The 27,862-nt window shown below is 38.8% G+C and overlaps 2 protein-coding genes across 2 annotated transcripts; both read left to right on the top strand.

Moving 5' to 3' along the window:
* The first annotated feature begins 114 nt into the window (after nucleotides 1–114).
* Nucleotides 115–20,817, top strand: LOC122926027 (protocadherin gamma-B4-like). Its single transcript, XM_044277418.1, is given in 5 exon segments — nucleotides 115–555; nucleotides 4,571–4,975; nucleotides 7,217–7,238; nucleotides 18,454–20,696; nucleotides 20,698–20,817. Coding segments are annotated over 5 exon segments (3,231 nt in total).
* Nucleotides 20,818–23,785: 2,968 nt separating this feature from the next.
* On the top strand, nucleotides 23,786–26,143 carry LOC122926026 (protocadherin gamma-B5-like). Its single transcript, XM_044277417.1, has one exon. The coding sequence runs from the start codon at nucleotides 23,786–23,788 to the stop codon at nucleotides 26,141–26,143; it is 2,358 nt and encodes a 785-aa protein (XP_044133352.1).
* Nucleotides 26,144–27,862: the final 1,719 nt, after the last annotated feature.

The following is a 27,862-nucleotide window of genomic DNA, read 5'->3' as shown; positions in this document are numbered from 1 at the left end:
TATTATAAAAATGGACTGATACCACGTGGCTTGAGGGTCCATCTAAGACCTAATCTTTTTTCTACTAACAAAGACTACTGTGATAAATTCGAAACGATATTGAACAAATGTTCTATGGATATAATTATCCTTAGCATTGATTTTTTACAGAGGTCTATTCTTGAGTCAAGGGAGAAAATTTCGGCCATAGAAACTCAGCTTGCAGCAACTATCCCGTCCCAGGACCTGACTGACCTCAAGAATAAAACTGATAAAGTGTTGGACGAGCATCGGAAATACATTGAACAGACCAAAAGATCTAAATATATTCGTGATACAGAGGATTATCAGTTGAATCGGGTGTATAGGTGGCAATGGCAAGAACCGAATACCTATGGGCAATATGGCTATGCGGACTATGCATCCTCTTCCTCTGGGAGCGAGAAACCAATGCACCGCAGATCACAACGTTTTTTCAACCTGCGAGGCAACCGCTCCCGGCGAAAGCAAAGAGGATACGCAGGGGACGACATTCCAACCGGGTCAGAGACACTTCCAATGCAGACCAGGTCCCAGGTAGGGGCCTTGTAATCAAAATTTCGTCTAGAACTTTGTCGCCTGCTGAAACAATGGTTCTTTCTAAAGGACTGTCCTATTGCCCTATGGCACCGTTACACCATTTTGACCTAATGCAGGATTTACACAAATTTTATCGTTCATTACGATTAAAATCTCATTTTGCCTCCTCCGCACCTTCTGATAGATCGATTAGTCAAGACAGACTATCCATTACGTATTTGGGCCTTAGATCCAGAAGTAATTTTATGCCTCCTAAACACATTCATAGTGTAGAAGCATTTATAGATTTGGTAGATAGGGAGATACGCCAGGCCTTAGATGCACAGAAAAGAGGTAGATACCCAACAACAGGGAATTTATCTAGCATAGAAACTACAGCTCTCAAAACTTTGATGCAAGATGCTAATATTACAATAAAGCCCGCCGATAAGGGCGGGGCCATAGTTGTTATGGACACTAAATACTACATTCATGAAATAGAGACCCAACTTTCAGATACAGAAACATATCGGCTAATTTCTTCTAATCCTACGTATAAAATTCAAAAAGAAATTACATCGCTTCTAGAATCGGCATTGCATCAGGGCATCATTGATAAAGTTACATTCAATTATTTACATAATGAGCATCCTATGATGCCGGTCCTGTACACACTGCCAAAAATACATAAAAATCTTGAAAAACCACCGGGCCGGCCCATTGTGGCCTCAACTAATTCGTTATTATCACCTTTGTCTATTTATCTTGAATTTTTTTTAACTCCATTGATACAGAAAACAGACTCGTTCTTGTTAGACACGAGTCATTTCTTAAATATTGTTTCTAATATTGGTCCATTACCTGCAGAATCCTTCTTGGTGACGTTAGATGTGTGCAGCCTGTACACCTCCATATCTCATGTCCATTGAACAACAAAAAATTTGCATCGAATTATTAAAATTAGTATTACGCTGCAATTATTTCATGTTTGGAGATAATTACTACATTCAGCGTAAGGGTACAGCAATGGGGGCTAATGTAGCCCCCCCATATGCTAATGCCTACATGGCGTACTTTGAGACACTATATGTGTATTCTAATTCATCGTTTAAACAACATTGTAAGATATGGCGTCGTTTTATCGACGATATCTTCCTGGTGTGGGTAGGCACTCACGATTCGTTTTACCATTTTTTTCAATACTTAAACAATATCATTTCAGATCTCAAGTTTACGATGACTATTAGTGATCACACCGTACATTTTTTAGATACGTTAATAATTAAAAATCCGGATGGTGGGCTTGTGATAGATCTTTATAAAAAATCTACCGATAGAAATACTCTTCTTCTTTTCTCAAGCAACCATCCTTATAATACTAAAAAATCGTTACCTAAATCTCAATTTATGAGAGTCAGGCGAATCGTGAGTGAACCCCATACCAGGAAGATACGTCTACAAGAAATGTCTCAGAGATTCCTTGAACGAGGGTATCCACAATCACTCCTAGACACCGAGCTTAATAAAATCGTTGACAGTACTGATGCATTAATTAGGCCAGCCTCTTCCCCACGTATACCATTTATTACTACTTATCATTCTTTTGTACCTAAGATACATCAAATTATCCGGAAACATTGGCCCCTTCTTAATAAATTTCATCCTGAAATTCCGGAGTTTTCACACCCTATGAGAATGTGCTATAAGCGACCACGTAATCTGAGGGATTCTTTGGTGCATGCAGATATAGGGCCGTATAAACCTAGATTCATTCAGCCTACATTGGCTCCATCTAAAAATGGTACGTTCCCTTGTTTGAATTGTGCCCAATGTACCCATGTCAAAAAAGGTAATACGTTTTCACATCCCCATTCTGGAAAATTTATAATATCAAAGGATATTACACTTGCGCATCATCGTATGTAGTCTATATGATTAAATGTCCTTGCGGCCAGGAGCAAAACTCCCAATTCCACATCATTTTTTGCAGATGCAACACACTGTTAGTCAGTTGCAGTTTCAAATTATAGATCATATTCCTATGCCGAGAAGGGGTGGCAATCGTAAAATTCTATTACAAAAGAAAGAGTCCTTCTAGATCTATGAGCTCAAAATGTTATCACCATATGGATTGAATCGTGATTTTGATTTACTAATATGACTATAACTAGGACATATGGATTTTTGTCTACTAACAAATATATTTCTCTGATATTTCACAATTTTGATCAATTTTGCATATCTAATGATTCTTTTTATTTTTTCCTCCATTTAGACGCGCTGGTACATAGATCTAGGTATGCTCTAAATTTTGCTATGCTTGTTCGTATTCTAACATATACTAACCCTGGTTTTATTTAATTTTGTGACTAAATCAAGGCTTTTAATCTGACAAAAGATGAACAACCACATGAAAAATGTACATATATGCCATGCAAAGATTTGTTCTGGAAAATTGGACATTCATACACGTTATATATAATGATTTCAGCTCCAAAGTGTCCAGAATATATGATGATCAACAACGAAATATGTATAGGCATCTATGGAATTTCCTCCTATATGCTGTCCATACTAATTATGGGAGACTGACATCTAATATGTAATGTCCATACTAAGTATTGTGGCTAGTTTGTAAAGCCTTGTCTATTGTCCAAATTTTGTGTTCAATCTGTCTGTATATAACCCATGTCGTGTATATGGCTGTATTTATTGTTTACATTGAAATAATATAGTGGTTAAGCGGCATGAATGCGCTCAGTATTGGAGTATAGGTGAGAGATCGCATCAGACTTGACTCACGCATGCGCACCACAGCGCTGAGACGGCTTGCGTTCCATTTGCAACCAGACGCGGGGATATGACGTCAGACGCCGAAACACACGTGGCGCATTCACTATAACTAGCGCTCTGCGGCCAGTCTCCCCTATACCACCAACGAGCGCACATCGATTCCGCTTTAAACAGGTATACACAGGCCAATATGTTAATTTGTTTTGCTATCTATCATTTAAAACAATAGCTCTTGTTCCGATATATTTTGTCTTATGTCTCCTAGGTCTATATACTACTTATCTATATATGTAATGGGAGCTGTTCATATGTATAATATGGCGCATGTTGCATTGTATTACTTGGCTCTGATTACCTGGTCATCTGCAATAGAGATACTATCTTATTTATATATTTCTATATAAGCTCTTTATGAGATTACAAAGGAACTTTAAGACAGGTGACCTAGGTTTGATCAGATTTCTATTTTGACTTATGTTGATACTTGATATAAAATGAGATATAAAATGTAGGTCCCCTTCTGTCTTAATATCAATTGGTAATATTCCTATGTTAATATAGATCTACTTCCTTGTTTCTCTTTTACTTTGTAAAAAAAGTTGTTAGTCAACACCATACTGATGTTATATATATATTTTCTGTATTGTTTATAGGCCGTGATCAAGGTCCCGGGTGGACCGAAACGTTGGCCCTCTTTCTATGACATGAAATACCAAGTTGGTGTTGTTCAAACAAATAAATTCTACTGAATTATATGCAATATACGAGTGTGCCGTGGATATATTTTGTGTTGTTAGTGGCTTGACAAGCCCCTTAACAGAGCACCTCCTCTTGGGATCGTTAGTCCCTTTATGTGACGGTGTGCCTTTCAAATTTATAATTATTCGTTGAGTTGTGAAATTGTGCACCCGCTTCTATGTCTATTACGACCTTTTCATATGATAATGCCACTGCTGAGGGGATCGTCTCTAAAGTAACAGCCTCAAGTGATTTTTTACATATTTCACATAGTGAGGTGAAGTCTAGGGATCTTGAACGGGAATCGAAAAAATTAATTGGGTCTGAACTCCATTGTGCTACCCTAGCTGAATATTATAAAAATGGACTGATACCACGTGGCTTGAGGGTCCATCTAAGACCTAATCTTTTTTCTACTAACAAAGACTACTGTGATAAATTCGAAACGATATTGAACAAATGTTCTATGGATATAATTATCCTTAGCATTGATTTTTTACAGAGGTCTATTCTTGAGTCAAGGGAGAAAATTTCGGCCATAGAAACTCAGCTTGCAGCAACTATCCCGTCCCAGGACCTGACTGACCTCAAGAATAAAACTGATAAAGTGTTGGACGAGCATCGGAAATACATTGAACAGACCAAAAGATCTAAATATATTCGTGATACAGAGGATTATCAGTTGAATCGGGTGTATAGGTGGCAATGGCAAGAACCGAATACCTATGGGCAATATGGCTATGCGGACTATGCATCCTCTTCCTCTGGGAGCGAGAAACCAATGCACCGCAGATCACAACGTTTTTTCAACCTGCGAGGCAACCGCTCCCGGCGAAAGCAAAGAGGATACGCAGGGGACGACATTCCAACCGGGTCAGAGACACTTCCAATGCAGACCAGGTCCCAGGTAGGGGCCTTGTAATCAAAATTTCGTCTAGAACTTTGTCGCCTGCTGAAACAATGGTTCTTTCTAAAGGACTGTCCTATTGCCCTATGGCACCGTTACACCATTTTGACCTAATGCAGGATTTACACAAATTTTATCGTTCATTACGATTAAAATCTCATTTTGCCTCCTCCGCACCTTCTGATAGATCGATTAGTCAAGACAGACTATCCATTACGTATTTGGGCCTTAGATCCAGAAGTAATTTTATGCCTCCTAAACACATTCATAGTGTAGAAGCATTTATAGATTTGGTAGATAGGGAGATACGCCAGGCCTTAGATGCACAGAAAAGAGGTAGATACCCAACAACAGGGAATTTATCTAGCATAGAAACTACAGCTCTCAAAACTTTGATGCAAGATGCTAATATTACAATAAAGCCCGCCGATAAGGGCGGGGCCATAGTTGTTATGGACACTAAATACTACATTCATGAAATAGAGACCCAACTTTCAGATACAGAAACATATCGGCTAATTTCTTCTAATCCTACGTATAAAATTCAAAAAGAAATTACATCGCTTCTAGAATCGGCATTGCATCAGGGCATCATTGATAAAGTTACATTCAATTATTTACATAATGAGCATCCTATGATGCCGGTCCTGTACACACTGCCAAAAATACATAAAAATCTTGAAAAACCACCGGGCCGGCCCATTGTGGCCTCAACTAATTCGTTATTATCACCTTTGTCTATTTATCTTGAATTTTTTTTAACTCCATTGATACAGAAAACAGACTCGTTCTTGTTAGACACGAGTCATTTCTTAAATATTGTTTCTAATATTGGTCCATTACCTGCAGAATCCTTCTTGGTGACGTTAGATGTGTGCAGCCTGTACACCTCCATATCTCATGTCCATTGAACAACAAAAAATTTGCATCGAATTATTAAAATTAGTATTACGCTGCAATTATTTCATGTTTGGAGATAATTACTACATTCAGCGTAAGGGTACAGCAATGGGGGCTAATGTAGCCCCCCCATATGCTAATGCCTACATGGCGTACTTTGAGACACTATATGTGTATTCTAATTCATCGTTTAAACAACATTGTAAGATATGGCGTCGTTTTATCGACGATATCTTCCTGGTGTGGGTAGGCACTCACGATTCGTTTTACCATTTTTTTCAATACTTAAACAATATCATTTCAGATCTCAAGTTTACGATGACTATTAGTGATCACACCGTACATTTTTTAGATACGTTAATAATTAAAAATCCGGATGGTGGGCTTGTGATAGATCTTTATAAAAAATCTACCAATAGAAATACTCTTCTTCTTTTCTCAAGCAACCATCCTTATAATACTAAAAAATCGTTACCTAAATCTCAATTTATGAGAGTCAGGCGAATCGTGAGTGAACCCCATACCAGGAAGATACGTCTACAAGAAATGTCTCAGAGATTCCTTGAACGAGGGTATCCACAATCACTCCTAGACACCGAGCTTAATAAAATCGTTGACAGTACTGATGCATTAATTAGGCCAGCCTCTTCCCCACGTATACCATTTATTACTACTTATCATTCTTTTGTACCTAAGATACATCAAATTATCCGGAAACATTGGCCCCTTCTAAATAAATTTCATCCTGAGATTCCGGAATTTTCACACCCTATGAGAATGTGCTATAAGCGACCACGTAATCTGAGGGATTCTTTGGTGCATGCAGATATAGGGCCGTATAAACCTAGATTCATTCAGCCTACATTGGCTCCATCTAAAAATAGTACGTTCCCTTGTTTGAATTGTGCCCAATGTACCCATGTCAAAAAAGGTAATACGTTTTCACATCCCCATTCTGGAAAATTTATAATATCAAAGGATATTACACTTGCGCATCATCGTATGTAGTCTATATGATTAAATGTCCTTGCGGCCAGGAGCAAAACTCCCAATTCCACATCATTTTTTGCAGATGCAACACACTGTCAAATTATAGATCATATTCCTATGCCGAGAAGGGGTGGCAATCGTAAAATTCTATTACAAAAGAAAGAGTCCTTCTGGATCTATGAGCTCAAAATGTTATCACCATATGGATTGAATCGTGATTTTGATTTACTAATATGACTATAACTAGGACATATGGATTTTTGTCTACTAACAAATATATTTCTCTGATATTTCACAATTTTGATCAATTTTGCATATCTAATGATTCTTTTTATTTTTTCCTCCATTTAGACGCGCTGGTACATAGATCTAGGTATGCTCTAATTTTTGCTATGCTTGTTCGTATTCTAACATATACTAACCCTGGTTTTATTTAATTTTGTGACTAAATCAAGGCTTTTAATCTGACAAAAGATGAACAACCACATGAAAAATGTACATATATGCCATGCAAAGATTTGTTCTGGAAAATTGGACATTCATACACGTTATATATAATGATTTCAGCTCCAAAGTGTCCAGAATATATGATGATCAACAACGAAATATGTATAGGCATCTATGGAATTTCCTCCTATATGCTGTCCATACTAATTATGGGAGACTGACATCTAATATGTAATGTCCATACTAAGTATTGTGGCTAGTTTGTAAAGCCTTGTCTATTGTCCAAATTTTGTGTTCAATCTGTCTGTATATAACCCATGTCGTGTATATGGCTGTATTTATTGTTTACATTGAAATAATATAGTGGTTAAGCGGCATGAATGCGCTCAGTATTGGAGTATAGGTGAGAGATCGCATCAGACTTGACTCACGCATGCGCACCACAGCGCTGAGACGGCTTGCGTTCCATTTGCAACCAGACGCGGGGATATGACGTCAGACGCCGAAACACACGTGGCGCATTCACTATAACTAGCGCTCTGCGGCCAGTCTCCCCTATACCACCAACGAGCGCACATCGATTCCGCTTTAAACAGGTATACACAGGCCAATATGTTAATTTGTTTTGCTATCTATCATTTAAAACAATAGCTCTTGTTCCGATATATTTTGTCTTATGTCTCCTAGGTCTATATACTACTTATCTATATATGTAATGGGAGCTGTTCATATGTATAATATGGCGCATGTTGCATTGTATTACTTGGCTCTGATTACCTGGTCATCTGCAATAGAGATACTATCTTATTTATATATTTCTATATAAGCTCTTTATGAGATTACAAAGGAACTTTAAGACAGGTGACCTAGGTTTGATCAGATTTCTATTTTGACTTATGTTGATACTTGATATAAAATGAGATATAAAATGTAGGTCCCCTTCTGTCTTAATATCAATTGGTAATATTCCTATGTTAATATAGATCTACTTCCTTGTTTCTCTTTTACTTTGTAAAAAAAAGTTGTTAATCAACACCATACTGATGTTATATATATATTTTCTGTATTGTTTATAGGCCGTGATCAAGGTCCGGGGTGGACCGAAACGTTGGCCCTCTTTCTATGAAATGAAATACCAAGTTGGTGTTGTTCAAACAAATAAATTCTACTGAATTATATGCAATATACGAGTGTGCCGTGGATATATTTAGTGTTATTTAGAAAATGGACATATATTCCATTTATAGTTTGTGGTTTTGGCACTTACTTCACTGGGGAGGAGGGTATAGGATAAAGCTCAAGACACCTATACTTCTGTCTACCCTGTCGAGGTCGCTTGCCAAGATGTATCAAAGGCCTCCCAACGGATGAAAACCGGGGCTCCAAGATACATCGGAAGTCTTTATTGGTTTAGCTCGACGCGTTTCGGGATTGCTTTCTTTTTTTCAAGAGCAAATACATAAAACAAGTACAAATACAACAGACTTATATAGGGATACAGAGGCATATGTTCTGGGGTAGAAGGGGGATGGTCCCTCTGATGTCACTTCCAGGTGGCAGTGAAATCAATAGGGTGTATTATTTTCTATGTTAATTCATGTCTCTCATGTGTTCATGCCTATTAAAATATAAAGAGCTAAAGGAGGAACATATTTTAGCTAAAAACACTCTTTTAGGCAAGGTTTTCATCATTGGTATCTTCATTAATACTGTTAGAATTATGCTGGCTGTGAGTGTCGGGGCAAAATAGCGGAATGTCCACCGACATCTAACTACCTGTATATCAATGAGGCGTTTGTCTCAGTTGGGAGAGTGCTTACTCTCAATCAATATTTGGTGAAACAGGTATATCGAACCCCTTAATCAGTATTTTGTGGAAGCAGGTATATCGCAGCCCTCAATCAGTATTCTGTGGAAGCAGGTATATCAAACCCCTTAATCAGTATTTTGTAGAGGCAGGTATATCACACCCCTCAATTATTATTTTTTTGCCAAAACAGTTATATCACATCACCCTGTTTATTTGGGGCAACATGTATATCGTAGCCGTCAATCAGTATTTTGTGGAAGCAGGTCTATCACACCCCTCAATCAGTTTTTTGCGGGGCAACAGGTATGTCACACCCATTACAAATAGTTGTTCCAATAGCGCTTGTCCCTCTATTTAGCTGCGGTACCGTAGCAGAACCTCTTATAACTGCTGCACAATACAAATACACTAAAAAAAACATTCTATGTTAGAAAGTATATTATAAGTATATCACACCCCTCAGTATACCACACCTATCGATAGCACACCTACACCAGTCCTTAAAAGGACTTTTGTGGCCCTATTAGCTAGCGTTTGGTGTCCCTAACAGCCTGTTCCTGCTCTATAAACAACCTTGCCCTACACTGGCAAAACACAGAATGTAAAATGGCTCCCAGATCGGGTTCTAATATAGGGTGGGGGTGTGTCCATGTGCTAAAACGTCTTAATTGGCTGTCCTGTCCCACCTGATTGATGTGTCATGGGTCAAAGTTTGGCGCAATGCAAAAGAATATGGCGCAGGCGGACTTTGCCATATGTTCGCATGTTCAGGCGACTCGCGAATGCGCAAGGTTCGCCGCGAAACAACCGCCGGGCGAACCGCAAGGCTATCTCTAGTCACCATGGTTCTGATTTTCACTTGTCTCAGAGAAAGCTAGGATTCGATTTCTTGCTGAAGGACATGGAGAAATTCCTCCCCTGTGTGACTCGGCAAATGAGGTGCAGAACAGCATGACACTGCCGTACCCTGCACATGTGGTATGCTGGAGGGGCACTGTGCATTATCCCTGCAGTGGAGGCTGAGGACACGGTGGAGGATGAAGAGGCAGAGGCGGACATTGTCGCTGGACCAACTTTGTGGCCATGTGGAGGCGGAAGTGGCATCACCTGGCCAAGTTGCTGGTGTGGCTGTGCAGGAACCACATTCACCCAGTGGACCGTAAAGGACATGTATTGTCCCTGACTGTAGTTACAGCTCTGGCCATTAGCCAGCTGTGGAGCCAGCAAGTCGCTAGCGTGGCCAGGAGTCAGCAGGGAGGCAGCAGTGGGAGGTCAGGAGCCAAACGCGCCTGGGGTAGACCACCTGCTTCGCGGAAGCCTCCCTGTCTGGAAATTAGCGGTGCAGGGGCTCAAGGAGGCAGCGGCGGTAGCAGTCAGTCAGTGCATAGTGTTTGGGGTAAAATCACCTGCTTTTTCTTTGTTATTAAGATTGCCATTTTTAAGTGCTAGTATGATATGCTACATATTCAGTAAGTCTTTTTACTTACCTTTGTGTGTTTTAGATAATATCTTGTACAATTTTAAATGTCATGTTCACACCATGCAGTTTGTTCTTGTCCCGGCATGTAGTTCCTATGAGGATATATGCTGTGAACCGGGATAGACCTGCAAAGAAATAACTTTTATTGGTAGAAGTTTTTTATGTAGGTAAGACATGTAGTAATCAATATTTTTGTTAATTAGGGAACGGGCACACATGTGTTTAAATGAATGGTGGATCACATCCGGGGTGTGATCTCCCCCTCTCCCCCTTCACTCTGGCTGGGGGGGGGGGGAGATTGGGACTACTTAATACTGGATGGGATACACCATTATTTGTTACAAATAAGAAATAGGAACTATATTGTTCGAAACGCGTCAACAAGGGGGAGAGGGAAGTTGGTGTTCACTGGATGTATTTTAAAAGCTGAAAATAAAAAACCAAAGCGACTTGAAAGAATTGTTACATGCTGGATTCTTTCTTTTTTTTGTTGAAAACTAAGGGTTTTGTCTGACGAACCCACTGACTCATGGCTGGGTGTGTCTGATGTTAGTTGCGATGAAGTCGAAGTTCGAGTCAACCATTCAAGAACCGCTGGTTTGCTGGTCACGGCACAACCGCTAGCTGACACTGGGAGCTCAGGCCTCTCAAAGTCACCCCTGCTGCCATGGCCCCTTACTCTGCTGTGACCTCTGCCTGCACCAGAAACATTTAGGCCTCTGCCACTCCCCTGTGCAGGGCCTGGCACTTCTCTGCAAATGTTAGATCAAATATTTTTTATTTGGTTACTAATACACAACAAACAGGGCTTTAGAATATATCACTGCACCGCTAAACGGCAAATAGGCCCTAATTTATTTCTATTTTTATGCAAAAGGATTTTTAACAGATAAGTGCAACGATGAAAGATGAATACATTTGTATTATGCCAGTAATACACAGCAAACTGGGCTGTAAAATATCTCACTGCACCGCTGAATGGCAATTAGGCCCAATTTTCTTTCTATTTTTACTCAAAATGATTTTCAACAGGTAAGTGAAAAGTGAAAGCATTTGTATTTCGCCAGTAATACACGACAAACTGGGCTGTAAGATATCTCACTGCACGGCTGAACGGCAATTAGGCCCAAATTCTTTTCTATGTTTACACAAAAGGCTTTTCAACAGATAAGTGCAATGATGAATGGCGAATATATTTGTATTTCGCCAGTAATACACGGTAAACTGGGCTGTAAAATATAACTGCCCGGCAAAGGCAGCAGAGATATTTTTCCCTTTTCCTCTAATACACACAAAAAAGGGCTTTAAAACAGATAACTGCACCACTGAGCGGCAAATATATTTTTTCTTTTTCCACTAATACATGAAAAAAAGGGCTTTAGAACAGATAACTGCACTGCTGAGGGGCAAAGATATTTTTCCTTTTTCCACTAATACACACAAAAAGGGCTTTAGAACAGATAACTGCACCGCTGAGCGGCAAATATATTTTACTTTTGCCACTAATACACAACAAAAAGGGCTGTCATTTTCTCACTTCACCGCAAAACAGCTAATAAGCCCTTTTTTCCCCACTAATACAAGCCAAAAAATGCTTTAGAACACATAACTGCACCTCACTAGAGCAAATAAAACATAGAAATATTTCCTTGTAATAACCCCTATTAATGCCTGCATCAAACAGCACTTGCACCCTAATAAGAACGGTTTGATGGAATTGCAGAGCTGTATAATGACAATTTGGGTTCCCAGTCAGTGCTGCAAGATGTAATCGGACTGTTCCTATTACCCAGGCTGTCAACCCCCTGACTGAACCCTGTTCAACAGGAATGCTGTGGCTTGATTCCTCCCTATCCTTTCCCTATACCTTGAATAAGCTTTCCCTTTACCATTTTATTTTATTTTTTAGCACAATGGCGTTTTTTCTATCACTGTCCCTAGTGCCTGCAGACATCTCTCACTGCACTAAGTACACTGGTAAATGGCAGAATCTAAGATGGCTGAGCTATTTATAGGGCTGTGACATCACAGAACTAGCTGCTGATTGGCTGCATGCATGTTAGTATGGGTGATCCCACCTTCCCAGAGTTGCTTTCTCCATGTCCTCACACGTGCAGCAGTCATTTTAGGAAAAATGTGATTCGTTACCACGAAGCGTGAGGAAATTTGCATTCGGTATGAATCAAATTTTTCCTGAAATTCGGAACGAATTGCACTTTGTCAGCTTCGATTCGCTCATCTCTAGAGTCTATGTTGCTATAATTTGCACTAAAGTTATGAAATTGCATACAATGTGAGATAATTTACTGTGTGTTTGTCTAGCACTTCTACCTTGACATGTTACTCCACTTTCTATGTCAACCCTTTAATGGAATAAGATTGAGACAACTTTTGCAGCTTTTTAAGAGGCCACAGTTGATAAATCTAGCTTAAATAAGATTGACAGATTAATCATCTCCACATTCCCACCAACTTTTCAAAAATGGAGTGGCGTGAAAATGCAAAATGTAGCAAATGAGCCCAAAAAGTTGCTATTTTGAGACCTTTCGAAGACAAGATTCTGGAGTGCAGTGCTTCATAAATTCCCCCCAGAATACACTGTACAAATAATAAATCAAGGTATGTAAAGTTTGTGTATTTCACATGCTTGTACAGTACAGACCAAAAGCTTGGACACACCTTCTCATTCAAAGAGTTTTCTTTATTTTCATTACTATGAAAATTGTAGATTCACACTGAAGGCATCAAAACTTTGAATTAACACATGTGGAATTATATACATAGCAAAAAATTGTGAAACAGCTGAAAATATGTAATATTCTCGGTTCTTCAAAGTAACCACCTTTTGCTTTGATTACTGCTTTGCACACTCTTGGCATTCTCTTGATGAGCTTCAAGAGGTAGTCACCTGAAATGGTCTTCCAACAGTCTTGAAGGAGTTCCCAGAGATGCTTAGCACTTGTTGGCTCTTTTGCCTTCACTCTGCGGTCCAGCTCACCCCAAACCATCTCGATTGGGTTCAGGTCCGGTGACTGTGGAGGCCAGGTCATCTGGCGCAGCACCCCATCACTTTCCTTCATGGTCAAATAGCCCTTACATAGCCTGGAGGTGTGTTTGGGGTCTATGTGCTGTTGAAAAATAAATGATGGTCCAACTAAACGCAAACCGGATGGAATAGCATGCCGCTGCAAGATGCTGTGGTAGCCATGCTGGTTCAGTATACCTTCAATTTTGAATAAATCCCCAACAGTGTCACCAGCAAAGCACCCCCACACCATCACACCTCCTCCTCCATGCTTCATGGTGGGAACCAGGCATGTAGAGTCCATCCGTTCACCTTTTCTGCGTCGCACAAAGACACGGTGGTTGGAACCAAAGATCTCAAATTTGGACTCATCAGACCAAAGCACAGATTTCCACTGGTCTAATGTCCATTCCTTGTGTTCTTTAGCCCAAACAAGTTTCTTCTGCTTGTTGCCTGTCCTTAGCAGTGTTTCCTAGCAAATATTCTACCATGAAGGCCTGATTCAAACAGTCTCCTCTTAACAGTTGTTCTAGAGATGTGACTGCTGCTAGAACTCTGTGTGGCATTGACCTGGTCTCTAATCTGAGCTGCTGTTAACCTGCGATTTCTGAGGCTGATGAACTTATCCTCTGCAGCAGAGGTGACTCTTGGTCTTCCTTTCCTGGGGCAGTCCGCATGTGAGCCAGTTTCTTTGTAGCGCTTGATGGTTTTTGTGACTGCACTTGGGGACACTTTCAAAGTTTTCTCAAATTTTCGGACTGACTGACCTTCATTTTTTAAAGTAATGATGGCCACACGTTTTTCCTTTACTTTTGCTTTTTTCTTGCCATAATACAAATTCTAACAGTCTATTCAGTAGGACTATCAGCTGTGTATCCACCTGACTTCTCCACAACGCAACTCATGGTCCCAACCCCATTTATAAGGCAAGACATCCCACTTATTAAACCTGACAGGGCACACCTGTGAAGTGAAAACCATTTCAGGTGACTACCTCTTGAAACTCATCAAGAGAATGCCAAGAGTGTGCAAAGCAGTAATCAAAGCAAAAGGTGGCTACTTTGAAGAACCTAGAATATGACATATTTTGTTTCACACTTTTTTGTTATGTATATAATTCCACATGTGTTAATTCATAGTTTTGATGCCTTCAGTGTGAATCTAGAATTTTTATAGTCATGAAAATAAAGAAAACTTTTTGAATGAGAAGGTGTGTCCAAACTTTTGGTCTGTACTGTACACCTAAAAGTGCCTCTGCTTGGAAAAATAAAAGCTTGAGCAGGAATCATACAATAACTGACCTTCACTTACAGATTTCTTCTGTATAATAAGTGTAAATTTTCATGTTTCTAAATTTATTCCTGTCCGAAAAAATACTCAAATGGTAGTTGTAGAGAAGAAAACACTATCACTGAAACCAACTACCTAAAACATAACTTTTATTTAAAGATCATTAAATCAAGGTCCCTGACATGGGGACTAATAGAGACATGGACAAACACAGAGAAGAGCTACTGAGGACCAGGTAGGGGACTGATGCTGATGAAGGGAGGTACGGGCAACACATATGTGTCCCTAATGTCTGTCCCTAGGTTGTCCCTCGAAGTATCCTCAGCCCAGAGAAGCACCCAGATGGTAGGAGCACTCTGTCCACGTGCCTAACCTACCTGTCCTTATAACGCCCTTGCTAAAGGTGAAATTGACTCATATGGATGCCTGGGTCCTTCTATATACTATTTGCAAAAGAAAGATACACATATAAAACTTAATATCGCATTACTTGTCCAGATGCATTTCCCCTTATGTTTCAAAGGTTCGTCAGGGGAGAAAGTAAAGAAATGCAAGTCACAGATACACAACAACTGCAAAACAAAACATAACCAAAACAAAAAAACTGGAGCACCCCCAAGTCAACACTTGTCTATGAGGGAACACACAAAATGAGTGTAGATACTATGCTTAAATGTAAGGAAACCAGTTTAATACTTATCTGGCGATGAACATCCGCTTACAGACCAACGGTGCCTGGCTTGAGGGGTTCCAGGGGGCACATAAGATGAGGCTCCAACTAGTTCACTCAAACACACTAACATTTAAATCCCATCTGGGGCGGTCCTTACTGTTACTTAGCCAATCCTAAGTTGTGCAGCCTATCATGTGACCTGGCCCATACATGTGTCAATTGGCACACGTCATCCTAAGATCCAGATTATACTTTATCATTAATTACTATAGCTCCCAGATACATGTATTGCTGTTAGGGTCACAGTGTACATTCAAATAGTGCAGTACTGCCTATATAAAAAGAGGATGTGTGCCCTATAGCTGGAACGCACGCCTCATAGGTGGAACGCACGCCTACCAACAAGATAGCAAATCCAGGGCCGTAGATGTCATCAGGGAGCGCACATGCCGCCGCCCCTCACCGTTGTCGTGGAGCGCAGCTACATCCTGGCTGTAACACCCAAGCATTACAGTCGCATGCGCGCTCCCTGATGACTGTCTTTTGTGCCCCCTGGAGCCCCTCAAGCCAGGCACCGTTGGTCTGTGAGCGGATGTTCATTGCCAGATAAGTATTAAACTGGTTTCCTTACATTTAAGCATAGTATCTACACTCATTTTGTGTGTTCCCTCATAGACAAGTGTTGACTTGGGGGTGCTCCAGTTTTTTGGTTTTGGTTATGTTTCCTACCGTGGACTATGCCACACATTTTAAAGAGAAAAAATCTGTCGTATGAACGAGCACTAAAAGAAAAAAATATCTGTTACCCATAGCAACCAATCACACCTTTCATTTTTCAACAGCTGAATATGAGATAAAAGCTGCATTGTGATTAATTGTTATGGGTAACAAACTCCCTTTTTATTTTAGACAGTTTCCATAAATCTACCCCAGTGTATCTTAATGTTCCATTTGTTCCATTCAGAAATGTGCTGGACATTCTTCTCTAGCGATATTTACTATCACTATTACTTTAGCTTGTAAAGGGTGTGCATAGAAAAGTGGTCTAAGGTTGGTCATACCCTATAGTTGTCTGTTCAATGCTCATTTGACCAACAACCATTCTATCTGACTCCCCCATGTGTATGAATGGAATAAGAGAGGAATAAACTTCTAGCTGATCTTGGCATATGCACTCTGTATGTTCTAAATAGTTAGTTGGTTCCACCAAAATCAGCAGGTTTTGTGTACTTACATATAATATGTATGGGTCCCATTAGGATGCCTTTCCACATACAAATGTGTGCTCTATCTGACCCATATCAATCTAAATCACAGTGTAAATAGCCCGTTGATCAGATTGAATGAAAATGGTCAGTGCATGTAAATGGCCAACTCAGCACACAATGAAATGGTCTGACTGGTCAGAAAATTTTGGAGGAATTTATCATTGTAGTTATATTTGGTGTTAACTTTTAGACTGAAGTTATGATATGTACCTGCACCATATTTATGAAAACGGTACACAGTAATAATAAATTTAGTCCCAAGTACAATCTGCTTGCTCCTCTTTCAGTACAAGTACACATGGAGAATGCCTGGCATAGAGTTGTGACTTTTTATGCAACTTTTTAAAAGTTACACTTTATAAATGTGACACAGAAAGGATCTACTCTGAAATTCTGACCACATTTTCACGCCATATCTGTACATGTTGCTGGGAGGAGCAGTGCTCAAAACTGTCACAAAGATGAGTCCAAAAAGCCACAAAAAAACCTACTTGCAACTTTTTGAAGTCAGAATTCTGGCATGCAGGGCTTGATAAACTCCCCTCTGTGTGTTTAAGCTCAGCTATCGGGTTATAAAAAATATCTGGTATAAACTACGTTAGAGATGTGATTACATTTGCTTTAGAGGGGTTTTCTGAGTATTAAATGTCCAAATCATGTCTTATTTCCTGTCACTGTTTTCTCTTGCTATGGCAGAGTATGTCTGGAGCTTATTGTAAAACCTATATATCCCAGCATGCCTTGATGTCTCCAAACAACAAAATGGTTTACCAGCCCATCTTTCCTAGCTATTATGAACATGAATTTTCTGGAGTTTTATCTGTTTGTTGCAATGTTTAGATTGCATTTGTTCTGCACAAATTTTTCTTATGTTTTTCTATAGAATATTTTTTACCTTACGTTTTGTTATGATTTCATGTTTTATACCATAGTAAGGAAAATATTTCAGCTAGACCTTTTACTGTTAACTATGTTTAAGTTTAATAAAAATATAAATTTGTTTCTGTAGTATTATGTTCAAATCCTAACATGACCCATTTTGCTCACTACATATAATATAATCTTTTTAATATGCTTTTACAATAAATATAAATAAAACCATTATCATTCCTATAACATGTTTTCCTTTGCTAACACAAACATATTTAACGTTACATCACTTTTACTTGGAATGCAAATTTTAAAATGAGATTACATTTAAACTTTCTGCAAATCGCTTACGTATTACATTTGCTGTTTAAGAATAAAGGCAGTAACATTCTTTGAATATATAGTCATGTGATTTTAACTTTAATACAAGTGTACTTTTTCTGCAATTCATAATAATGTCCACTAGGTGCTGCTGTTGCCTTATGGAGTGGAGAATCTGAAAAGGCATGTACATTGGAAATCTCACTATTGTGAGATACTGCATTTCTTCTTTGGAAAGAAGAGGAATGTTTCCCTTTTTCTGATATTTTTTTTCTTTTTTACTTTTAAACTGTGGATTTTGCATATTCTTCATTCTTATATTTGGATACCAGCGAAATCAGATTGGACAATGTCTGGGGCCATGGCTTGGCAAGTAATACTGTTTTCTTCTTGTCTTTATTTAGTGACAGAAGCATACCAGGTTCACTATTCTGTATTGGAAGAAATTAAGCAAAACACTGTTATAGGAAATCTTGCAGTGGATTTGGGCATAAGTAAGAAAGAACTGGAAACAAGAAAACTAAGGGTTATTTCCCATAATAAGAAGCACAATCATTTTAATGTCAGTTTAGATGGCAATTTATATGTCACTGACAGGATAGATAGGGAAGAATTGTGTAGCTCGAAACCAATTTGTCATCTAGATCTTGAAGTTCTGGTGGAAAATCCTGTAAATGTTTTCCCTGTTACAGTCCAAGTCCTGGATATAAATGATAATTCTCCATGTTTTTCCAAGGATATTTTTGCAATTGGGATAAGTGAATCGGCTTCACCAGGAGCTCATTTTATACTGGGAAATGCATTTGACTCTGATCTAGGTAGCAATTCAATACAGAGTTATAGCCTTAGCCCAAATCCATATTTCACACTGGGCGAGAAAACTGACAGCGAAGGAACAAAACATCCAGAACTGATCTTGGAACAACCTCTCGACCGAGAAAACCAACCGAGATATATACTTGCTTTAACAGCTTATGATGGAGGAAACCCCCTAAGAACTGGGACAGCTCTCATTCAAATTGACATACAGGATGTTAATGACAATTATCCAGTGTTCAGCCAGGACACCTATAGAGTAACTTTAAAGGAAGATACATCAGTGGGTTCAGTGGTTCTTAAACTTAATGCCAGTGACAGAGATGAAGGATCTTATGGACAAGTCACTTATTCCTTTAGTTACTTTGATGAAAGTGCACAAAATGTCTTCTCTATGGATTCTCAAACTGGAGTAATTAAAACAATGGAAGAACTGGACTATGAGACAACGCAAAGTTACAAAATGAGTGTAGAAGCTAAGGATGGGGGTGGGTTAGTGGCAAAATGTGCTCTTATAATGCAGATTGAAGATGTCAATGACAACATTCCAGAGATCATGTTTGCATCATTGTCTACTAAAATTCCAGAAGACGCATTACCTGGGACACTTGTAGCATTAATTAATGTCAAGGATTTGGACTCCAAAGAAAATGGTGATGTTGTATGTCAAATTAGTGAATCCTCCCCATTTAATTTAATCCAGTCGTCTAATAATTACTATAAACTTGTCACTACAGGTCTATTAGACAGAGAAAAAAACACTAATTATAATGTAACAATCATAGCTGAAGATGGAGGTTCACCTCCTATGATAAGTAAAAGGAATATCTCCATAACTGTTTTGGATGTAAATGACAATCCCCCGGTCTTTGATAGAACATTTTATATTTACTACATTCCAGAGCAAACCCCAGCAGGAACATCAATACAGAATATCCATGCACAAGATACTGATGAAAATGAGAATGCTCAGATAATTTACTCCATTATAAACAGTAATATTGAGAATATTCCAGTCACATCATATGTTTCCATAAACTCAGTCACAGGAGTGATCTATGCTCAGAGAAAATTTGACTATGAGCAGTTGCGGGAATTTCAGTTCCAGGTGATGGCTAAAGACAGTGGTTCTCCTCCTCTAAGCACTAATGTCACAGTGAGGATATGTATCATTGATAAGAATGATAATGCTCCTAAGATTCTCTACCCATCACCAGACACCGAGGGATCAGCCTTATTTGAGTTTATTCCTCACTCTGCTGAGAAAGGTTATCTGGTCACCAAAGTGATTGCAGTGGACTCTGACTCTGGACACAATGCCTGGCTCTCCTATCACTTACTACAAGTCCCTGATCCATCTTTATTCACAATTGGCCAGTATACTGGTGAAATTAGAATTGGAAGAGATCTTCCAGATATGGAGTCCTTAAGGCAAAAACTTGTGGTTCTGGTAAAGGATAATGGAGTCCCATCTCTGTCATCTACAGTTACTTTGAACCTGGTTATGGCTGAGAATTTTCAACAAGTAGTGCCAGACATAAGAAGACAACCCAATAACCCATCACCTGCTTCTAATGCAACATTCTACCTTGTAATAGCTATAGCCCTCATCTCTGTGTTGTTTATTGTGACAGTGCTGATTACAGTCATCTTTAAATGCAAAAAGACTCATACTCCAATGTCTTTTGGATCATATAATAGAAATGTGTACCCTCAGTTCACCCTGGGATGTCCTTCTGAGATCAGTGATACAAGTTTACCTTTCCCATTCTCATATGATGTGTGTGTGACTCTGGACTCAAAGCAGAATGAAATTGCTTATCTGAAGCCATGTACAGAATGTACCTACAGAGAACCTTATTGATACAGAAAATCCAACTGTTGCAGAGAATTCTATGATGGTTAACATGCCTACTGAGAGTAATACACAAGTAAGTAGAACATTAAACTGATGGAATTTGACTTCCCCAAAAAGCTACTGCTAGGTGTCCAAACCAATAGCACTTTCTTTTTTTTTTTTTTTTTTGAGGCAATCTCCATTAGTGGCCCTATACTGGTAGGTAGGCTTCAGCTGACATACTGTCATTAACAATTTATAGTCTGTTGGTAGATAGCAGTAAAGCTATATTATTGCCTTATAATTTAAAGCAATTTTCCTACTCTAATTACATTTCCTTTCTGCTTTTTTCTTGTCTTTCTTTGGTGAAAGTAAAATTTTTAACATAAATCAGTACCATATGTGACTAGAAGACATATTATATCATATATAGTGTCTGTAGGCCCATTACTTTGGTTAAATATTCTCTAGAAATCCCACCAAAAATCTGAGCAGTGGGGGGAGTTAGCGAAATCTGTACTTCGGGGTCTGTGTGAGAAATATGCTGTGAGAGGAAAGAAATATAACTAAATTGCAATTACTCTGCCCAACCTGTGTTTGAGGTTTCCTGCTGTAAGAGAGGAGATATACTGTAGAAATGTATGCTAAGGTTTTCTAATATCACATTTTTGTCATCCATTTAAAATGTCCCAAAAATTTGCATGTTAACAGATGCCTCAGACTGATGTCATACAGTGGCGTCCGTTCACCAGAGTTCCATTGTAAAAAAACAAAAACATATATGTTAACACATATATATATATATATATAATTTTTTTTTTTACCAGACTCCGCAGGATACAAAAGTATGGTGTGCTATAGTTTTGTATTCTTTTTCCCCCACTGTATGTATGGGTGGCAAAAATGTGAAGTTCCATATATCAAGGAAGAATGTTAAGATGTTTCAAATTTTGTTTTTTTGTAGCAGGCAAAAATCCAGAATACATTATGCAGTTCCACTGCTTTTCAAAAACACTTCTTATATACTGTACTAAAAAATATACTTTTTTAGTTCTATGAGGTTGACCATGTGCAAAATAGCATAAAAATCATAAAAAATATGGAAAATATCCTATATTTATCAAACCAGCATCTTGATCTGGATTTTTACATAACTGTATGTGATAAAAAAATGTAGTATAGACATTGAGTTAATCAATAAAATGTATCTGTATAGCGCCACCTGCTATTTTTTTTGTTTCCTTATTCCTCAACGAGGTGGTTGAACATGCTCAGTTTAAAACTTAACTGTCACCAGCCCAGGGGCGTAGCTAATGGCTCATGGGCCCTGGTGCAAGAGTTCAGCTTGGGGCCCCCCTTCCCTCAGCGCTTTGTGGCCTGGGGCAGGTAGCACAAGGCCTTCTTGAAACTGCACCCCCTTGAGCTAGAGGTGTAACATGCATGCTGTTTTGACACTAGGTAACGCTCAAGAAAGCATATATAAAGGAGAACATGTGATAGTGCATACTGCCCTTGGAGAGAGTGCACAGTGACAGGGCTCTAATAAACTTAAGGTTTATTTGACAAATGTTTTCCATTTTGATGCTATTTTGTACATGGTCAACCTCGAATAAATAAAGAAGAGGGAAACTATAGGAGATATATTTCTTGAATGCAGTATATATGAAACAAAATATGTGCCATATACTTGTTAATGCACCAAGCAATATTATAATATAATATACATATTAACACAAGTAAGGCTACTTTAACACTGGCGTTTTGAATTCTGTTTGTGAGATCCGTTCAGGGATCTCACAAACGGTTCAAAACGGATCAGTTCAGCCCCAATGCACTCTGAATGGATAAGGATCTGTTCAGAATGCATCAGTTTGCCTCCGTTCAGCCTCCATTCCGCTCTGGATGTGGACACCAAAACACTGCCTGCAGCGTTTTGGTGTCCGCTTGGTGGTGCGGAGCCAAACGGATCCGTCCTGACTTACAATGTAAGTCAATGGGAGCGGATCCGTTTTCACTGACAAAATATGGTGCAATTGAAAACGGATCCATCCCCCATTGACTTTCAATGTAAGTCAGGACGGATCTGTTTTGACTTTATTCTTCATAATGCAAACGGATCCGTTCTGAACGGATACAATCATTTGCATTATAGGTGCGGATCCGTCTGTGCAGATACCAGACGGATCCGCACCTAACGCAAGTGTTAAAGTAGCCTAACGCTAGTGATATTCATATGCCCAAGATTCAATCTTAGCTTTATACACCCTTTATTACCTCAACCGCTTTTAATTGCTTCTCCGTACACTAATGACATTAGCATTCATCACAATGACCATGACTTTTGAAAGAAGTTGTCTCCTAGGTTGATTCTAGTTGGCATCATGTAAGTTATATTTTCTGGTAGCCCATAGATGGGATGCTTTTATATTCAGTGCTTTTAGAAATCCGTGACTGTCGCTGTTAGTAGATATCTGTGGCTATCTATTGATGTCCTATGTGTGTATCTTTGTTACTGTCCTTATATAAAATTAAATTGTAGTTAGAAAATTGTCACATATAAAGTGGATGTTGTGAGGGTAATTAAATCAGTTACGTAATTTAACATTTTAATATTTCTGGACAATTTTTTTTACTTAAATCAATTAACTGCTGTACTCAAAATGTACTTAGAATTATATAGGATATCAGAATTTTTTTCTTTCGATGTTGCATTAAATGGCAAAAATATATTACGCTTTTAAAAATTCACTTCAGTGTTGCTGTAATGTATTTGGTTTTATATAAAATTAAAAAAATAATAACACTTTGACATTTTATATGTACAGTTGTGAATGTGATTTGCTTTAATATTTAATTTTGTAAACTAAACAGTATTGCAATTCCTAAAAAGTGCCTCAAGGTGGTGCTGTTGTATAACAAGGCACACACTCTGATTGTACACTTGAGGGAGCTGCTGCTACTGCTAATAGTATTAGAGATCTTAGTGAGAATCAAGGATTCTTTTTGATAACATTGTGGATCTTAAGCATTAGATTTCAGCTTTTCTTGAAAAGCAGACACTTTATCACTATTTCACAACAGACATGGCTTGGCAAGTATTATTTTTCTTATTTACTTTGTATCCTGATGTGGACTCTAGTCAGCTTCACTATTCGATTCTAGAAGAGATGAAGATTAATGCTGTTGTGGGGAATACAATCAAGGATTTGGGATTAAATAGCAATCAGCTGGAGTTAAGAAAATTAAGGATTGTTTCTAATAACAACAGGAATTATTTCAATGTGAGCTTAGAAAATGGCAACTTATATGTCAGTGACAGGATAGACAGAGAAGAGCTTTGTGGATCAGAGCAGATCTGCTTTATGGAACTTGAGATCTTGGCTGAAAATCCTGTGAATGTTTATCCTGTCAAGGTTGAAATTCAGGATATAAATGACAATGCACCAAGTTTTTCTAAGGAGATTTTTGAGCTAGGAATAAGTGAGTCTGCTTTCCCGGGTGCACGTTTTATTCTGGGAAATGCACTTGATCCAGACTTACTTACTAATTCTTTACAGAGTTACAGTTTGAGTCCAAATATATATTTCTCACTGGCTGAAAAATCGGACCCTGAAGGAACTGAGTATTCAGAACTGATTTTAGAGCAGCCTCTAGATCGTGAGCAGCAACAAAAATATGAATTAATTTTAACTGCGTTTGATGGAGGAAAACCTGCAAAATCTGGCACTGCTGTAATAAGAATTGAGGTTCTTGATGCTAATGACAATTATCCTGTTTTTTTACAAAAATCATATCGAAGCAGTTTATATGAAAATATCCCACGTGGTTCTTTCGTTCTTCAACTAAATGCTACTGACAAAGATGAAGGATCCTATGCAGAAATCACTTACTCATTTAGTCGCATTCACAAAAATGCTCGCCAAGTCTTTAGTCTGGATTCTCAAACTGGAGTCATTACAACAGCAGGTGAACTGGACTATGAGACAACTAGAAGTTATGAGATGACAATAGAAGCTAAAGATGGTGGAGGCCTGGTGGGTCAATGTAATGTTTTTATTGACATTGTGGATGTTAATGACAATGCCCCTGAGATAACAATTGCATCATTATCTACACCAGTTTCAGAGGATTCTGCTCCTGGGACCCTTGTGGCTTTAATTAACATAAAGGATTTGGATTCTGGAAAGTATGGTGAAGTGAACTGTAAAATAAATGATGTATGGGCACTTAAATTAGTTCTATCTTCCAATAATTATTATAAGCTTGTAACTGCAGGTCCACTTGACAGAGAAACAACCCCAGCATATAACATCACAATCATAGCAGAAGATGAAGGCTTTCCCCCAATGGTCACAAGGAAAACAATCTTTATAACTGTTTCGGATGTGAATGACAATATGCCTATTTTTGAGAAACCTACTTACATATCTTATATCAGAGAACATACTCTGGCAGGAACTTCATTGCACACTGTCCATGCTTTAGACCTAGATGACAATGAGAATGCTAAGATAATTTACTCCATTATAAACAGTAATATTGAAAGTATCCCTGTGTCATCATATGTTAACATAAACTCAATGACTGGAGTTATTTATGCCCAGAGATCTTTTGACTATGAACAGTTGCGGGAATTTCAGTTCCAGGTGATGGCTAAAGACAGTGGTTCTCCTCCTTTAAGCAGTAATGTCACAGTGAGGATATGTATCATTGATAACAATGATAATGCTCCTAAAATTCTTTACCCATCACCAGACATAGAGGGATCAGGATTATTTGAGTTTATTCCTCACTCTGCTGAGAAAGGTTATCTGGTCACCAAAGTGATTGCAGTGGACGCTGACTCCGGACACAATGCCTGGCTCTCCTATTACTTACTACAAGTTCCTGATTCATCTTTATTTACTATTGGCCAATATACTGGGGAAATCAGGATTGAAAGAGATCTTCCAGATATGGAATCCTTCAGGCAAAAACTTGTGGTTCTGGTGAAGGATAATGGAGTCCCATCTCTGTCATCCACAGTCACCATTAATTTGGTTGTGGCAGATAACTTTCAAGAAGTTATACCAAAAATAAAAAAGCAACCTAGAAATTTGGATACATTTCATGCATCCTTTTATTTAATACTAGCTATAGCTTTCATCTCTGGTTTATTTATTGTGACAGTGTTGATTATAGCCTTTTTTAAATGTCGGAAGACCAATGTATCAACATCCCTTGGAACAAATAGTAGACATATATATCCTCAGTTCACCCTGGGATGTCCTTCTGAGATCAGTGATACAAGTTTACCTTTCCCATTCTCATATGATGTGTGTGTGACTCTGGACTCAAAGCAGAATGAAATTGCTTATCTGAAACCAGTGCAGAACATCCCCACAGACAATCTCATAGACACCGAGGTTCCACCTTCTGAGAACATTGAACAGGTATGGTGAATTCTATGTTAAATCAATTTGACAAGGTGCATGTTCATACACTATGTGATTATGTGTTTTCATATTTTTTTTATACCTGAACAAGATATTTATTTCTTAAGCAATCTTAAAGTTGACTCCATTAAAATAATATTAAAGCTGGCCATCAAATTTACATCTTCAGCCAACAGCTATTTCCCCGACACCTCCAATGGTATCCTATCTCCTGTGATCAAAAGGATTGAGCAAATTTAAATCCATCATCCAATCCATTCTCCTGAGTAATCTGCCATTAAGGAAAAGTTAGAAAGGTCCCACATACTCATTACATAGCTGGCCAGTCCCACTAAAGTTCTTAGGTTTGTCTGAGATACTGTGTATCTAATATACAGTACAGACCAAAAGTTTGGACACACCTTCTCATTCAAAGAGTTTTCTTTATTTTCATGACTATGAAAATTGTAGATTCACACTGAAGGCATCAAAACGACGAATTAGCACATGTAGAATTATATACATAACAAAAAAGTGTGAAACAACTGAAAATATGTTATATTCTTGGTTCTTCAAAGTAGCCACCTTTTGCTTTGATTACTGTTTTGCACACTCTTGGCATTCTCTTGATGAGCTTCAAGAGGAAGTCACCTGAAATGGTCTTCCAACAGTCTTGAAGTAGTTCTCAGAGATGCTTAGCACTTGTTGGCCCTTTTGCCTTCACTCTGCGGTCCAGCTCACCCCAAACCATCTCGATTGGGTTCAGGTCGGGGGACTGTGGAGGCCAGGTCATCTGGCGCAGCACCCCATCACTCTCCTTCATGGTCAAATAGCCCTTACACAGCCTGGAGGTGTGTTTGGGGTCATTGTCCTGTTGAAAAATAAATGATGGTCCAACTAAACGTAAACCGGATGGAATAGCATGCCGCTACAAGATGCTGTGGTAGCCATGCTGGTTCAGTATGCCTTTAATTTTGAATAAATCCCCAACAGTGTCATCAGCAAAGCACCCCCACACCATCACACCTCCTCCTCCATGCTTCACGGTGGGAACCAGGCATGTAGAGTCCATCCGTTCACCTTTTCTGCATCGCACAAAGACACGGTGGTTGGAACCAAAGATCTCAAATTTGGACTCATCAGACCAAAGCACAGATTTCCACTGGTCTAATGTCCATTCCTTGTGTTCTTTAGCCCAAACAAGTCTCTTCTGCTTGTTGCCTGACATTAGCAGTGGTTTCCTAGCAGATATTCTACCATGAAGGCCTGATTCACACAGTCTCCTCTTAACAGTTGTTCTAGAGATGTGTCTGCTGCTAGAACTCTGTGTGGCATTGACCTGGTCTCTAATCTGAGCTGCTGTTAACCTGCGATTTCTGAGGCTGGTGACTCGGATGAACTTATCCTCCGCAGCAGAGGTGACTCTTGGTCTTCCTTTCCTGGGGCGGTCCGCATGTGAGACAGTTTCTTTGTAGAGCTTGATGGTTTTTGTGATTGCACTTGGGGACACTTTCAAAGTTTTCCCAATTTTTCGGACTGACTGACCTTCATTTCTTAAAGTAATGATGGCCACTCGTTTTTTTTTACTTAGCTGCTTTTTTCTTGCCATAATACAAATTCTAACAGTCTATTCAGTAGGACTATCAGCTGTGTATCCACCTGACTTCACAACGCAACTGATGGTCCCAACTCCATTTATAAGGCAAGAAATCCCACTTATTAAACCTGACAGGACACACCTGTGAA

Source organism: Bufo gargarizans, chromosome 2 (genome assembly GCF_014858855.1).
Source record: "Bufo gargarizans isolate SCDJY-AF-19 chromosome 2, ASM1485885v1, whole genome shotgun sequence".
In the NCBI taxonomy this organism is placed as follows: domain Eukaryota; kingdom Metazoa; phylum Chordata; class Amphibia; order Anura; family Bufonidae; genus Bufo; species Bufo gargarizans.
The sequence above is the reverse complement of the archived record's forward strand: the minus strand, read 5'-3'. Positions and strand labels throughout refer to the sequence as shown.